The sequence below is a fragment of the Drosophila sulfurigaster genome, chromosome 2R (assembly GCF_023558435.1).
Source record: "Drosophila sulfurigaster albostrigata strain 15112-1811.04 chromosome 2R, ASM2355843v2, whole genome shotgun sequence".
Taxonomy (NCBI): Eukaryota; Metazoa; Arthropoda; class Insecta; order Diptera; family Drosophilidae; genus Drosophila; species Drosophila sulfurigaster.
In genome coordinates this window covers 32,494,077-32,509,923 of record NC_084882.1, presented here as the reverse complement: position 1 = coordinate 32,509,923, position 15,847 = coordinate 32,494,077, and the positions used below count along the sequence as shown (strand labels likewise).

General features: G+C 43.5%; 3 protein-coding genes and 1 long non-coding RNA gene across 6 annotated transcripts; 2 read left to right on the top strand and 2 right to left on the bottom strand.

The window, feature by feature from the left end:
• Positions 1-17: 17 nt before the first annotated feature.
• On the bottom strand, positions 18-2,992 carry LOC133836177 (nicotinamide/nicotinic acid mononucleotide adenylyltransferase 3). The gene is given in 7 exon segments (XM_062266508.1): positions 18-157; positions 851-1,139; positions 1,882-2,033; positions 2,090-2,191; positions 2,252-2,545; positions 2,547-2,650; positions 2,751-2,992. Coding segments are annotated over 7 exon segments (1,098 nt in total). The 5' UTR covers positions 2,860-2,992; the 3' UTR covers positions 18-109.
• Positions 2,993-3,620: 628 nt separating this feature from the next.
• LOC133836167 (protein phosphatase Slingshot) lies at positions 3,621-11,223 on the top strand. Of its 3 annotated transcripts, none has more exons than XM_062266492.1 (8): positions 3,621-4,184; positions 5,385-5,627; positions 5,691-6,157; positions 6,235-6,300; positions 6,368-6,562; positions 6,623-6,892; positions 6,947-9,430; positions 10,268-11,223. In XM_062266492.1, the coding sequence occupies exons 1-8, from the start codon at positions 4,128-4,130 to the stop codon at positions 10,320-10,322; spliced, it is 3,837 nt and encodes a 1,278-aa protein (XP_062122476.1). In that variant the 5' UTR covers positions 3,621-4,127; the 3' UTR covers positions 10,323-11,223. The 3 variants fall into 3 exon arrangements, with proteins under 3 accessions (XP_062122476.1, XP_062122478.1, XP_062122477.1); XM_062266494.1 differs by lacking the exon at positions 10,268-11,223 and having other exon boundaries at positions 3,622-4,184; positions 6,947-8,951; positions 9,017-9,168; XM_062266493.1 differs by lacking the exon at positions 3,621-4,184 and adding an exon at positions 5,226-5,279.
• Positions 9,668-10,335, bottom strand: LOC133836178 (uncharacterized). Its single transcript, XR_009893688.1, has 2 exons — positions 10,195-10,335; positions 9,668-9,878 (listed from the first exon to the last, which is right to left on the bottom strand). It is a non-coding gene; the product is annotated as an uncharacterized LOC133836178 (long non-coding RNA).
• LOC133836170 (oxysterol-binding protein 1-like) lies at positions 11,039-15,802 on the top strand. Its single transcript, XM_062266497.1, is given in 3 exon segments — positions 11,039-12,916; positions 12,918-13,082; positions 14,281-15,802. Coding segments are annotated over 3 exon segments (2,382 nt in total). The 5' UTR covers positions 11,039-11,449; the 3' UTR covers positions 15,031-15,802.
• The last annotated feature ends 45 nt before the right edge of the window (positions 15,803-15,847 follow it).

Sequence of the window (15,847 nt, the reverse complement as noted above, 5' to 3'; positions counted from 1 at the left end):
TTTATGTGTACAATGCATTTGTATTTATTATCTACAACAAGAAGTAAGCAAAAATATCCTGTTTGCGAGGAAACATCCTGTATCATTCCGTCATCTTGATTTGAACAGCTTAAAGCTGTTGTCCTTGTAGCATCTTTTGTTTCTTCGCCTGCGATTCCTGAAAGGAAATAAAATAGTTCAATTCAAGTCGATTGTATTTATATAGAAAATAAATTCTATAAAGCGGAAATTCAAATTTCTTACAAATATAAATATTTCAGCCTTCTGATAATTTATGAATTTAATTCAAAGAGAAATAATTGATAAATCAACAAATTTCATTTAGAAGTCCAATTTATGTACACAAAAACTATGCAAACTATTAACATATTAATTAATAATAATAATAAATAATTATAGATATTAAACAATGATTAATGAAGTATTTAAAATCAATGAGAAATGTGTTTATTTTGCGAATTCTTGACAGATTCAAATATAGCAATTTCATTCCAAATAATTATTAAACTGATTTTTTTTAAGAGATTCTCAACTAATTTGAAAATTAATTAAAATTTTTAATATCGATTTTATGTCAAGATTATATATATGATAAGATGATATAATATGATAATTTCTATATTTTTATGTAAGAAATTTTGTTACATTTTTTTAGTGGCAAATTTACATTTTTTAAAGCATACATAGTTTTGTATTATACTCAATTGAAAAAATAAAAAATATAAATAATATTTGGTACAAAATAGGAATTTAATTTTAAAACAGTAGATGTCATTATTTTAGCCTCAATTTGTACAATTGCAATACTTCATTTATAATGACTAATTTACATTACATATCCCCAACTTACCTCGTAGACCTCGCTAATCATGTTGCCCTTGCCCTGGACCGTGATCACCTGCACCGCTTGTCCAGGTCCCGAGCGATTCAACAGCAGCTTGGCGGCGGCAGAGGCAGCTCGGGGGGTTGACTCGCCACAGCAGAAGACACGCGTCTGTTGCCTCAACGGACTGTCCGATTCATCCATATCCGATTGCGGCGACTGCACATTATCCAGTTGAATGGTGTTCTTGTTGTTGTCCATGTACGAGCGATTGAAATTCAAATGATTTGGACGCAGTGCATCCGTTATATACTTACTACGATCCCAAAAAACAGCGACGTAATGAATGCGTGTCAGTATAACAACGACAACAACAACAACAAGAGGTTATATCTTATGTTAAGAAGGGAATTCAACTTAATTATGTGCAAATTGAGAATGATGATACGTACACTGGAATATCTAAATGGACACCAGATATATGCTATATCTAATATCTACACAGGTGTGCTTAATATATTTTTAGAAAGGGAGTTTCGTATATAGATATATATTTACATGCAACAGCAACATAAATTGAGCAACAAAAACTGCAGAACATTTCTATATGTGTTTCTTTCTTTCGGCTTTTTTGCTCACTCACACTCCATGAAAAGATGCCATGCTTGCTGGTCTAGTGGCTGTGGATATTGCTGCTGGTGGCGATGAGGAAGTTGCTGTTGGTGCTGCTGCTGCTGTTGCTGGTGTTGCGACTCCGAGTCGACAACGTGGTGCAAAGTGCGACAGTGTCAAGCTTTTGGATGCTTGAGCGTTGTGCTGCCATCCTGCTGCCTTCAAATGTGTTGCAAAAGAGAGAGGATACAAACAGTTGGTTGGCGGTGTGCATGATACCAAAGTGGTGGCAGATGTGGCATGTGTGTGTGACATGTGTCGCGAGATGTGGGGTGTTTGTGGCTCTAACTAAGCCCCTTCAGTGTACGTATCAAGTTGAAAGCTTTCTTTTTTGAGGTGCCCAAATGATGAACAATATTTTATGCACTTTCGTTGTTGGCACTTACGATTTCACATTATACAAGCCCTGACGCATCACATAGTTGAGCACCAAGTCGTCCAGCAGATATTTGACAGACTCACCGCGTCCCAGAAGACGCCGCACCAAAGATGAGCTCACCTCATTGGGCACCCAGTTGGTAATCAGCGTTATATTGCGCTACAAAACGAAATTCATTTCAATTAGCATGTTTATGAACAGCTGTAACAACTCACCTGATATTTGGTTAACACATCAGATTCAAATATAAACTTTTCCGGATTGGAACCACAGCGAGTAATCACTACTAGTCCATAGTTGGAAACAATCTCCTCAATCTACAAGCAGAGAATTCCAATAATTAATGAGCTAATCTATAACTAAGGATATCGTCTTACATCCTCTTGGGCCCACAGTCCAGGCACTGCAAAGGACTCGAGCAAATCGGCACCGCACAGCAGCTTCAGACGTATTGGATCCTTCCGATCCCGTAATCCGAGTGGCAGCCAACCTGGCAGCGGACCATTTTGCTCCTCATCTCCTGGGGAATTGATATAGTTGTTCAGATAGTTTTGATGATGTTGGAGCACGGCTTGTGTGCGCATCCATTGCGGCTGATGCACTTCCCAGTCCGACAATCGAATCCAGCTGGATGACTGCACCGCCAACTTGACCATGGCACAACGATCCAAAGGAGGGCGCCAGTCCTTTCTTGCCATAGGAATCATGCGTGGGCGAAATGATACCGCCCACAACTTTGTGCGTGCCATTTATCTCAAAGTAATCACGAGCAATTTCTGTGAATACGTCACAATGTCAATGTCAAAGTCGCTTTTATCGATTAACAGCCGGCAGAACAACAATAACAATGCAGCCAGTCTAAAAAAAAACACTTACCAAACATCCGGAGATGCATCGGCGTTGGGGGGCTGAAGCAACCGCATGCTATGAATGCTACCCGTGGCAACGACAACATGCTATCTGGCTCGTCAATGTAACCGGACATTTGTCAAAATGAATTTTATTTAGTTAGCACTAGCAATCTTTTCTTGTTTTTATTTTTTGTTATTCTCTTCCTCGCTCTCTGAATTTCACCATCTGTTTTTTGATGCAATCAAAACAAATGCGAATTCGCCGCAAATCGATAACATTGCGGTCGGGCGATGCTGCCAACTTTCGTTAAAAACATATTCGATTAGTTTTAAATTAAATTAATATTATTGATATAACAATTCGGTTTTGAGCAGAGACATATCACATAAGTATATTAAAAAGTCATAGTTGTAAGATGGCATAACAAATTTTTGTTTGTAGAAATAAACAAAAAAGTACAAAAAGTATATATTTTAGTATTTTTAAGCTGAGTTTTAAGCACAATTTTAAAAATAAAATTTTTAAGGAGAATGCAATCTACAATAAGACATATTCATTCCATTGTTTATTTCTTATTTTCTGTAATGAGTAAAGTGCACAGTTAGCATGTACCGAATGGAGGATACCGAAACCCATAACTTCAGTATTTTACCGTACATTTTTTAAATCTTGTGCAATCCCAATTCGCGAGCTTTTGTGTCTACCTTTGGTCCCTCCTTGACAAGCAAAGCAGCTTAAAAACTCCACTTTTAAAAAATAAAAAATAATTTCCTTGAAAGACAACAACATTTTGAAACCTAAATTAACAAAAAATATTATTTGCCCGCAATAGACATCGATTTGTAATCGATTTTTACATCGATGTTCCTCCACCTCTATTAAATATGGCGTCGTCGTTGTGCTGAACGGTCTTTTTTCGCTCTCGCTCGCTCTTTTTTTGACGAAAATACATTTTTTGTAATAACATATTTATCATTAATTGTTCGTATATCATTGTGCGCTGTGTCAATCGTGTGAATCGGGCGCGTGCATGTTTTTTTTTTCGCAATTCAGTCGATCGCGCCCCGCCATATTCTTAGTGTTTTTTAAGTTAGACAAGACGAGAAGTGCCGAGTGCAAAACCAAATCAAATCAAAAAAAAAACGAAAACGGAGAGAGGAAACGACGTCGACAAAATGAAAATGCATTTGTGAATTTTCGCCCCCCGCCCCAAAACACTTGACTCAACGTACACACACACACACTCATACACACAGACAGAGCACAGCCCAACGAACTCGCAAAAGGATTGAGAGAAGAAAAAACACGCGGCCAGTTTAGGGCCTAAAAACGAAGGCCTTGGATACAGAAGTAGAAGCAGAAGGAGCAACACCCAACAAACCAACAAACAGACAACAGACAATGGCGCTAGTGACAGTGCAGCGTTCGCCAAGTGTGGCGGGCTCATGCTCAAATTCGGTGAGTTCTCATTACTCTTATTCTCTATACACAAACACATACACGCACAGGAAGTGGGAAGTGGGCGCAACGCAACAAAATAGTGCTGTAAGTTGCCCCATTTCTAGGCAAGGTGCAATTTTCGCAGCTGCAACAGCTACGCATTTTGTTTGTAAGTGCTTCTCTTTGTGTGCGTGTGATATGTGTACGTGTGTGTGATTGCGGTAGTGAAGCACACTCGCTCTCTCTCCCTCGCTCTCTCTTACCCACTCACTAACTCGCTCTCTCCATTGAGTTTGCTTTGTTTTGGTTACGCGTTGTTAACGCAGCCCTGTCTGTGGTTTGGGGCAAAAGGTGCTAGGGCTGCGTCAACGCCTTTTTTAAATACTTCCTGTGCGTGTTCCGCTTTTTTGGCAGGCACTGTATGATCCTTTGTTATATGAACCATCCATATGGCCAATTTTGCTATCATGTAAAATTCGCATCAATTCATTGCTCCCGCTCTCGGTGGTTCTCTCTGATTTGCAGTTTGTCTTGTGGGCGGCTTTGACAGCGTCATCAACATCATCATCATCAGTCGCGCCACGATTCGCGCATCTGTTTATTGTTCGTTCGCTTTGTTGTTGTTATTATTAATTTGTTGTAACTCAAGCAAATCCGAGCAGACGTCGCGACGTCGTCGTTGTCGCTCGCAGCTGTCGTCCGCCTGTCTCTCTCTCTCGCTCTTGCCCTCTCTTCTCTCCTCTCCCATTTCCAATAATATTAAAAACATTTTTGCATTGCCTTATTTGTAGTTTTGTCAACGTCGCTTTGCGATTTTTGTTGTTGTTGTTGTCTTATTCTTGTCGTCCCGCCCCCAAAAATAGTTCTCAAGACCTTGAAACGGGCCGCGGGGCTGCCCTTGGAATTTTATTCATCTGGCAATTATCGTTTTGTATTTTGTAAACATTGCCATCGCCGTGTTGCACGCTCTCTTTCGCTCTCGCTCTCTTTCTATTTGTTGCTTTTAATAATACGGCGGCAATTCATCATCAATGTTGGCGTTGCGGCGTTATGAATTTCACTTAACTCTCCAAAATGCCACAATCAGATATTATATTTTGTGTAGAGCGCTGGGTGAGTTGTGTGAGTCACTTTGCCATACAAAGATTACAGAAAAATCCCACCACATTAAAACGCACTAAAAACTATCATAAAAATAATCATAATGTTCTTTGACAGGATGGCGAGGCCGAAGACGATGAGGGTAATAGCAATAACAAAAGCGAACGCAGCGAATGTTATTTTGCTGGCAAAGGCACCGCCTTGGTCCTGGCGCTTAAGGATATACCGCAGCATGCTGAGCGACGCCTCAGCACAGACTCCACGCGCTCCAGCAACAGCACGCAGAGCAACAACTCGGACATTCAGCTGCATCTGCAGTCCATGTTCTATTTGCTGCAACGCGAGGACACCTTGAAAATGGTAAGCAATGAGTTTTGATTGTGATAAACAACTTATTAATGGTATCGTTTGTTTCTTGTACAGGCTGTTAAACTGGAGTCGCAGCGTTCGAATCGAACGCGTTATCTTGTGATTGCCTCGCGTAGCTGTTGCCGCACGGCGGCTTCCGGCGAGCGACGCACCAAAATCATGCGTCACAATTCGGTCAAGACAACGTCGACAGCGACGACGACGAGTGGCACATCAGCACAGACTCCTGGTACACCTGTTGCACAACGCCAGCTATCCGTGGATAGTCACAGAACACAGCAGCAGCAGGAGGAGGCAGCAGCGAAGCGTCTGTCGTCGAGCAATGCCAATCGTCAAAGCCTAAAATGTGATGCAGATGGTCGAGGAGTAGGAGTTGGAGTTGGAGAGGGTGCCGATAACAACAAGAATACCTCAGGCATGGAGGAGTCATGTCTGCTGGGCATTGACTGCAACGAGCGCACCACCATTGGCCTGGTTGTGCCCATACTCGCTGATACCACCATTCACCTGGACGGTGACGGGTGAGTTGCACATTTCTTCACTTAAAAGTAATAAATCAAAATCTAATCGCACATGTTTTTTCGATTATAATCTACAGCGGCTTTAGCGTCGCCGTCTACGAGAAGACCCACATATTTAAGCCCGTATCGGTGCAAGCGATGTGGTAAGTTCAGACCACAATTAACTATTAAAAATGCAATTCCTAATGATCTTTAATTGGCTTTCGGCAGGTCGGCGCTGCAAACGCTGCACAAAGTGTCTCGAAAGGCTCGTGAAAACAATTTCTATCCCAGCGGACCGTCGCACGATTGGTTAACCAGCTACGAAAGTCGCATAGAGTCCGATCAGTCGTGTTTAAACGAATGGAATGCCATGGATGCGCTCGAGAGTCGTCGCCCCCCCTCACCAGATGCCATAAGAAACAAGTAAGTTTATACAGAATTCAATTTTAGTAGATCATCTTTTATATTCGTTTTATTTTGCAGGCCAACCGCCAAGGAGGAAACTGAAAGTGTCATTAAAATGAAGCTCAAAGCTATCATGATGTCGGTGGACTTGGATGAGGTCACCTCCAAGTATATACGAGGACGCCTCGAGGATATTTTGGACATGGATCTGGGCGAGTACAAGTCATTTATCGATGCCGAAATGCTGTTGATATTGGGTCAAATGGATGCGCCAACCAAAATATTTGAGCACGTCTATTTGGGTTCGGAATGGAATGCCAGTAATCTGGAGGAGTTGCAAAAGAATGGGTAAGTATTCCCAATTTACAATAGATATATAAATTAAACTTAAACTTCTCACAGTGTGCGACACATTCTGAATGTAACGCGAGAGATTGATAACTTCTTTCCCGGCACTTTCGAGTACTTCAATGTGCGTGTCTATGACGATGAGAAGACTAATCTGCTCAAGTATTGGGACGACACATTTCGCTATATATCGCGTGCCAAGGCCGAAGGTTCCAAGGTGCTGGTGCATTGCAAGATGGGCGTAAGTCGCTCGGCTTCAGTGGTTATTGCCTATGCAATGAAGGCCTACAAATGGGAGTTTCAACGTGCGTTGCAGCATGTGAAGGAGCGTCGCAGTTGCATTAAGCCGAACAAGAACTTTCTTAATCAATTGGAGACGTACAGCGGCATGCTGGATGCCATGAAGAACAAGGAGAAGCTGCAGCGCAGCAAGAGTGAGACGAATTTGAAGAGCACAAAGGATGCACGCCTGCTGCCGGGCAGCGAACCAACGCCATTGATTCAAGCACTCAATCAGGCCAAATCCAAGTCGACCATTGAGACGGGAACAGAACCAGAGCCAGAGGATAGCCATCACCAGCATGGCCATCGCGGCCATCAGCATCGCAGGAGCAGCGCACAAAAACAGCGACGCATGTTGCGACGCTCGAGCAGCACATCGCCGAAGACCCAAAGTGCCGTTGAGGTGACCAAACAGCAAAGCCAGTCCATGGAGAATTTAACACCCGAACGCAGCGTGGCCGAGGAGCCAAAAAACATGCGATTCCCGGGCAGCAATGGTGAGAACTATAGCGTCACTCAGAATCAGGTGCTGCACATTCAGAAGCACACACCGCTGTCGGTACGTACGCGTGTCCATGATCTCGAGGCCCATCAGGAGCCGCCGCGTCGCAGTCTGCAGACGCAGCTGCAACAATCTGCGGCTCAGGCGCCAACAGGACAAACATCGCAGCAACCCCAGCAATCGCAAGGTACCGTCTGGACATCGCTGTCCAAGCTGATAACACAAACATCGTTTACACGACGCGATTCCAGCTCATCGGAGGTGTTCACCAGCAGCAATGCGACGCCAGTGGAGGAGCGAGAGAAACGTCAGCGTCGCAAAACACAATCGTGGACGGAATCGTTTGGTCCCAGCGGTGGCATTATACTCGATGCGGTGCCCCAACAGCAATCCCAAGTCACGTCCAGCGCTGCTGTGGTGCGCACTCGAGGACCGCGTCAGAGGGAGTTGCCATCGCGTCATGCCAGCTGGGGATCGGGCGACAATCGCAGCAGTTTGCCGCTGCGGACGAGTTCCTGCAGCTATTACGATAGCAATCGCAATACAACCGCCATTTTCGAGGGTGAAATTCAGGATCTAAAGCGTAGCAGCAGCAGCACTTGCAGCACAGCAAGCAATTGCAATGCCAGCGAAACAACAGCAGCAGCATCGCAACTGGGCACTGTGAAACGAACCAAGCAGAAGCTGGAAGAGAACACTGGGTTGAAGAAGCGTTGTCAGGAGAACGAGCTGGATGAGTTGACTTCAGCGGCGGCGACAGCTGGAGAGAAAAAGAGTGCCAATCTGTTTCGCAGTGCATCGTCGGTGGGCAGCACGCGACAGCGGCAACCGATGCGTTGCAACAGCGAGGAGCTGATGCACACCAGCGATATTGAGAACAAGAATACATCCGCCGATTTGGTGGTTGTGTTGCGCACACAAAGTCAGGCCGTGGCTGAGGATCAGCGTATATCGGGCAATGTGCAAATACTCAAGCAGAACTTTGAAGCCAAAGCAGCAGTGGTGGGCGGAGGAGCCAGCGGAGGCGGGACGAGCAACGTTGTAGCTGCAACAGCGTCAACAACAACAACAACTGCAGCAGCAGCGGCAGCTGGAAATGCGAATGCCACAAAGAAAGCGACACATCAATCACTGCCCTCATCGCCAGTGGCACAGCATGTGGATCATGTGTTGGTGGACAATGTGGCTGCCAGTTCGAGCAGTGCATCGTCGTCCAGTGCATCAGCATCGGCATCGGCATCAGCATCGGCATCAGCCAATTCATCCGACTCCAGCGTAAGCGAAACTTGTGATCGTAATGTAAAAGGTCTAGTGCATAAATATCAAACCACTTCTCGTAGTAACAATCAAGCTGCTGTCGCCACAACACTGCCGTCGCCACCCACCACCGCAACGATCACCGCCGCATCATCAACAACAATAGCAACAGCAGCAGCAGCAACAACAGCCAGCAACAGTAATAGCAATATGCTTAGCTTTAGGCCACGCCCGCGCTCCTATTACGATCGATCGCTGTCGAATCGAGCTCACGATTACAGCGAGAATCGACCACCGCCCGCTCCTGCCCGTCACAATCTGAATCAGCAGCAGCAACAGCATCATCATCAACATCAACAGCAGCAACATAACAACGCCATGGAGCAACAGCAGCAACAAGTGCAGCATCGTCGTCTAGCGCAGCATGGAAAAACGCATCCACTCACTAGGCTAAGTTTACCAAAGCAAAGCTTCAACACCGCTGCATACAATACCATGTAAAGGAAAAATACTATATTTCTATTTACTACGCATACACAAACACACACTCTCACCCACACACACAAACACACATACATACAGCCACACACACGTTCACACACTCATAAAATAGTAACTAAGCAATCCTAAAGATACACAAAATTTGCTTTTGTCAGCTCGCCACTTGCCTATTATTATTATTCTGTATTTATTTTATGTATTTCTGCTTTTAATTCTTCATTTTTGCGTTACACAACCCACCCACACCACACCCCTCCCTCCTTTGTCTATCTCACTCTCTCTTTGTGTGCATATCTATAAAGTCTTGGTACTTGCATCGATCATTAAACTGTTGCGTTTTTGTTTTTGCGAAGCGTTTAAAAATATATGTATTCATAATCCATCTATCCCATCCATCATCCAAATCCAAACCTCGAAATGTTTTGTGAAAAGTGCCGTCAGGGACTAAAAAAAAAACAGAAAACAAGAAACAAAAAAGAACTATGAAAATGAAAAACTGTATTTTGTATTTTTAAATTACTTGTAACTATATACATACATATATATTTAATTTATATTATGCAAGAACTGCCTACGAATAAATGATTTATTGTATATATACATACATATGTATACACATATGTATTTTATGTGGTGACTTGTTGTATTTGTTTACTCTTCTTTGTCTCTCTCTGTGTGTGTAAGTGTGATTCAACTTGTGTTATACCTGTCCCTTGGATATGACTGATTCAGTCATATGCATTTATATCTATGTGTTTACTTAGTGAGTGTGTGTGTTGAGTGTTTTCCGTCCACAGTAAAAGAACTTTTTATGACCAAATTTGTATTTACAGCCTTTACCGCATGATAGCGACGTTTCGTTATTCCTGGTCCGAGTACAAGAAGTGATGAGAAATTGGAACAACCTTGAGAACCTTGACGCGATCAGAGCACTGACTAACTACCATATATATGTTTTTGATTAATCTATGTACACCATTATACAATAATGCTAGTAAATACTAGAAAGAGAGGGTGAGAAAGTAAACCAATTAAATTTACTTATTTCATTGCCAATATGAGTCATTGTTGTGCGTGAGTGTTGGTTTGTATGTGGGCCACCCATGCGAGTGTGAACTTAAAAGTCAACTTTCACATAACAGCCCACAATCTGGCAATTTTCAATTGTTGGTTTTTGGCAATTAACAATTAGTTTACCTGCCGGTTTTGGAGTTGCCTATATAAAGACACAGATAATTTCAAATATTTGAAGTTGCGCGCCTTGCCCAACAGGTTTGCTAGTTCTGCTTAGTATGTTTTCGAACGCAGTTGGCAGCCCCACAAAACTTACTATGCTCTTGACAATTGTGTAATGTATTCAATTAACTAATTTAGCTCAAAACATGTTATGGAAATTGTGTCGATTTGAAAAAAGCTGATAAATATTGTATTAAACAATTGCATAGCCAGCGAATTCAGCAAAAATGCAAATAGACCAAATAAGAGCATATTTGGCTTTGCCAGCAACGGTCACATTTCAACTAGCTCACACACAAACACCGACACACACACACAACGACACACACGCACACAAATGCGCACTTGACTTCCATAGTTTCTTTATATATTTTTGTGCAGAAAAAAAAATAGGTTGGCAAGAATTGCCGCTAAAGTAAACGAAATTTTAAAGTAAACGCGATTTTGCTGTTGGCGTTGCAGCAACGTTGTGTGTGGTGCGGATGTGTATAATCCCTAAATAATAACAATAATGCCAGAAGTTGCAGCTGGCTGAAAACACAAAAAAAACAAATTGCTAGCTGATTTCCAATTGGGAAGTTGGTGGTGTTGTTGTTGCTGTGCTTGTGGTTGTTGTTGTCAGCGGCCCCAAGTTGCAGTTTTTTTGTACGTGGCGTTTAAAGTCGTCGCAAGTAGCGCAAAGTGCTAAACAATTAAAATTGCCACGGTGGGTGACGACGACGACGCGACGCGAGAAGCGGGCGGAGCAGCAGCGGCAACGGGACACAACGATTGCTAGCATGGCTGACGCAGCAGCAGGCGCAGGAGGAGCAGCAGCCGCAGGAGGGGGTGTGGCGGGCGGAACTGCAGCTGCAGGCAAACCAGAAAAAGGCAGTGGTGATCCCGAAATGAAGGGCTGGCTGCTCAAATGGACCAACTACATCAAGGGCTACCAACGACGCTGGTTTGTGCTCTCAAAGGGCGTGCTCAGCTATTATCGCAATCAGTCCGAGATCAATCACACATGTCGCGGTACCATTTCGTTGCATGGTGCTCTCATACACACTGTGGACTCGTGCACGTTTGTCATCTCAAATGGCGGCACACAAACGTTTCACATCAAGGCCGCCAATGAGGTCGAACGTCAGTCGTGGGTCACTTCGCTGGAACTGGCCAAGGTGAAGGCAATACGCGCCATCGAGAGCGAGGAGGAGGAGGCCGAGGAGACGGCTCAAGTGGTGCCCAGCCAGGAGATCTATGCAGTGGTCAGAGATCTAACCGAAAGACTGGAGAACATGCGCACCTGTTACGATCTGATCACCAAACATGGCGCTGCCCTGCAGCGTGCGCTGAATGATCTCGAATCGAATGAGGAGGAATCGCTGGCCAGTCGCACAAAGATTGTCAATGAGCGCGCCACGCTCTTTAGAATCACCTCTAATGCCATGATCAATGCCGGCAACGATTATTTGCGTTCGGCCGAATCGCAGGGCCAAAAATGGTCGAAGATGTTACATCACGAACGCGAACAGCGTCAACGACTCGAGGAAATAATTGAGCAGATGGCAAAGCAGCAGTCGCAAATGGAACAAGCAGCGGTGATGGTGCGTCGTAGCAAGAACGTTCCGCCAGCTGTGGTCGCAGCTGGAGCAGGGCTCACCAGCGACGATGAGACGGAGTTCTTTGATGCTGAGGAGCATCCCGATAACGGCGGTGCCTTCATTCTCAAGCTGAACAATCGACGCAGCAGCTCTGAGGATCATGTGGAAGGCTCCGAGGGTCAAACCGGCAGCTCGTCGGAGAGCGACGAAACCAAGCGCAGCAACGTGCAACAGCAGCAAGTGTGCCTCATTAGCGCCATTCGCATGGCGTCCGGCGACGACGAAGATGCCGTCGATCGTGTCTCGAATCAACGCCAAGAAGACGAGATGCCCAGAAGCACGCGACCGAGCAGAAATTCGAGCAGCAATCCGCAGAAGGTGCGACGCACACGAGTCCCAGATAAGCCCAACTATCCTCTCAGCTTGTGGAGCATTATGAAGAACTGCATTGGCAAGGATCTGTCCAAAATACCCATGCCCGTCAACTTCAATGAGCCACTGTCGATGCTACAACGCCTCACAGAGGATTATGAGTATGCGGATATCTTGGATGTGGCCGCCGCTTGCACGGATGAGTGCGAGCAGTTGGCCTACTTGGCCGCCTTTACAGCCTCGGCATATGCAACGACTACGAATCGCACTGGCAAACCGTTTAATCCACTGCTGGGGGGAGACCTTTGAGTGCGATCGTATGGAGGATCTGGGTTGGCGCTCGTTAGCCGAACAGGTTTCACATCATCCGCCCATTGCTGCCATTCACTGCGAGGGACGCACTTGGCAGTGCTGGCAGGAGTTCTCCATGACCAGCAAGTTTCGCGGCAAATACGTGCAGGTTAGTATTCCTTTCTATTTTCAACCGATCATCGAGTTACTATCGATAGGTTCATTAGTTACTATCGATAAATTGCTTACATCGCTTCGACTATGAGTTTCATTGGGTAATTTTATTCAGTCCCCAGACAGAGACAGTAATAATGTCGAGGTATTATCAATACTATCGACCTTCTCAATTTAGAGGCTCCATCAGCATAATCACCCTGTTAAAAATATATATATTTTTGCCTAATCAGTCATTAACTGTTGATAGGCTGCGTTTATTTAAAAGGTTCGCTTAGCTTAGTCAGTCTTAAAATTAGTGTAACAGGCCGTATGAACATCGTGATACTATAGTTATTATCAGTGGGTGGCGTAGACCCGTTCACTTAAGGTGATTAAGTATTAGCTTAACCAGCCATAAAATGAGCTTAACAGGCAGACCTCATAGTATAAACAGCTGCAAAGTTAAGAATGGAACCACATTTTCTTTTATTGTAAAGATTGTTGTAAAAAAAACATTTGAAAACCTAATTTTCTACATAACAACTTGTTTAACCAATAAATAACGAAATGAGATGTTCATGGAATTATGATATTCCTATAGAAATAGGGTGTACTAAAATCAAGCTTGGACTTTAGTCGTCTGCCTTAATTATATATTATTCCAAGTTAGTAGTTGGCAATCATAAGAGATAGAGACTCTATAGATAGCTCGTTGTCTTCGTCAACATTTTGAGACTTCCTTTAATTCACTAATAATAATCAAACATCGTTGAAAGTATATTTTAAAATGTATTTTATGAATTACTGTAATTAAATACGCAAGTTTATTTTAGGAAATATTAAATCATTGACATCTAAAATGTTCTACAAGGTTTCTCACTAGTTTTTACTGGCTTCAAGTGTCAGAGTTTGTTTTAAATGTAGATAGTCACAAGTGACGACAAAAAAGTCACATGCTGAGCGCTCTGAACTTAAACTGAACTGACAAACCATACTAAAGTCGACATCAATAAAAAATTATGCTACGAATAAGTTAATTGAATGTTCTAACTATCGAAAAGAAAATCAGGAGGTTAATTGATGAGATTTTTAGGGGTCATGCCATTTGAATTTGAACGATCAAAGCAAATTATCAAGCCTATAGAAGTATCAATCTTTTTGCATCGCCATGAATAAAAGCTCAACTAAAAACACCCTAATTCAACCCTCAGATCAACCCGCTGGGCGGCGCCTATGTGCTGTTCCAGAAGAGCGGACATCGTTACTCCTGGCGCAAAGTGACGACCACGGTGAACAACATCATTGTGGGCAAACTGTGGGTGGATCAGCATGGCGAGATGGAGATCAAGGGTTCCAATGCAGCCGAGGGCATCAAATGCATCCTCAACTTTGTGCCCTACTCCTACTTCAGTCGGGAGGTTCAACGCACCGTCAAGGGTGTCGTCATCGATCGCAAGAACGAAGTCAAATGGGTGATCCGTGGCACCTGGGATGATAAAATGGAGATCGCACCAGTGTTGCGCACGCAAAAAAATGCCGACAATCCGACCTACATCACCGGCGACTATCGTGTGGCATGGAAGCGACGTCCGGCACCGCCGGAATCGGAGAAGTTCTACAATTTCACCACATTGGCCTGTCAGCTTAACGAATTCGAGGATGATGTGGCGCCCACAGATGCGCGTCGGCGTCCCGATCAACGCCTGATGGAGGACGGCGCCTGGGACGAGAGCAATCAGGAGAAGTTGCGCCTGGAGGAGAAACAGCGCACGAAACGTCGCGAACGTGAAGCCGAAGCGGAAGCAGCGGCAGCCGAGGGACGACCATATCCGGCATATGAACCGATGTGGTTCAAGCAGGAGAAGGTGCAGAATAGCGATGAGTATGTGCATGTCTTTAAGAACACATACTGGGATGCCAAGGCTGCGCAGGACTGGAGCGGTTGTCCGGATATCTACTAACTTCAGCAACAACAAGAAAATATTTATAATAATATACTATATTTCAATATTGATGCCTCGAAATCCGCTCTTCAAAATTATGCGCCCCACACTCGAATCCCCCTAAAAAAAAGGAAACAAGCCCCGAGCACAGTCAACAAAAAAAAAAAGAAACTACACTATTGAACTCTAATCGAACGATATGTAATAACATTTTTCAACTACTTACACAACACACAACACACACACATCTACATATTATATATACGACTATAAATTAATTATTGTAAAGTAGCTGCAAATGTTGGAACTGAAAATGTTTTTTATAGAGCCAAGTCTCGTGAGGATTGAACAGGGAAGAACTGTAACGAGGCGAGGCTAGGCGACAACGACGACGAAGAGCGCGCGTTTATCAAATTGTTTATCATTGGTTTTTTTATTTGTATTTAATCTATGCTTTTATCAAATAATTATGGCACCTACACCTTACCATCCATATAGCATAAACAACTAACACACTTACTATACTAATATGTAGTAGCGACACGGTGTGTGGATTATATATAGTGAAAAGCGATATCGATATGCGAATCGAAATCGCTTTCACTCTAAACAACGTTTTCCTTTTTGGCCGATTGAAAATTGCTAGTTTGTTTTTCGCCTCTTTTGGTTTGTTGTGTACATACATAAATAACAAATAAAAATAAAATAAAGCTAATTAGACCCTTAGGTCTAAAAAAAAAAAACAACCACAAAAATGAAATATGAATAATGCAACAAAAAAAAAAATGGATCTAAATAAAAATGCAACGAGAGAGAATATGTTATAAATGTTATA

What these genes read in the sequence shown, in the direction of transcription:
- LOC133836167 (XM_062266492.1), top strand. Translation starts at nt 4,128, where the DNA reads ATGGCGCTAGTGACAGTGCAGCGTTCGCCAAGTGTGGCGGGCTCATGC. An exon ending in GCGAGGACACCTTGAAAATG is followed by an intron (nt 5,628 to 5,690) that starts GTAAGCAATGAG and finishes TTTCTTGTACAG; the next exon opens with GCTGTTAAACTGGAGTCGCA. An exon ending in ACCGCTGCATACAATACCAT is followed by an intron (nt 9,431 to 10,267) that starts GTAAAGGAAAAA and finishes TTGTATTTACAG; the next exon opens with CCTTTACCGCATGATAGCGA.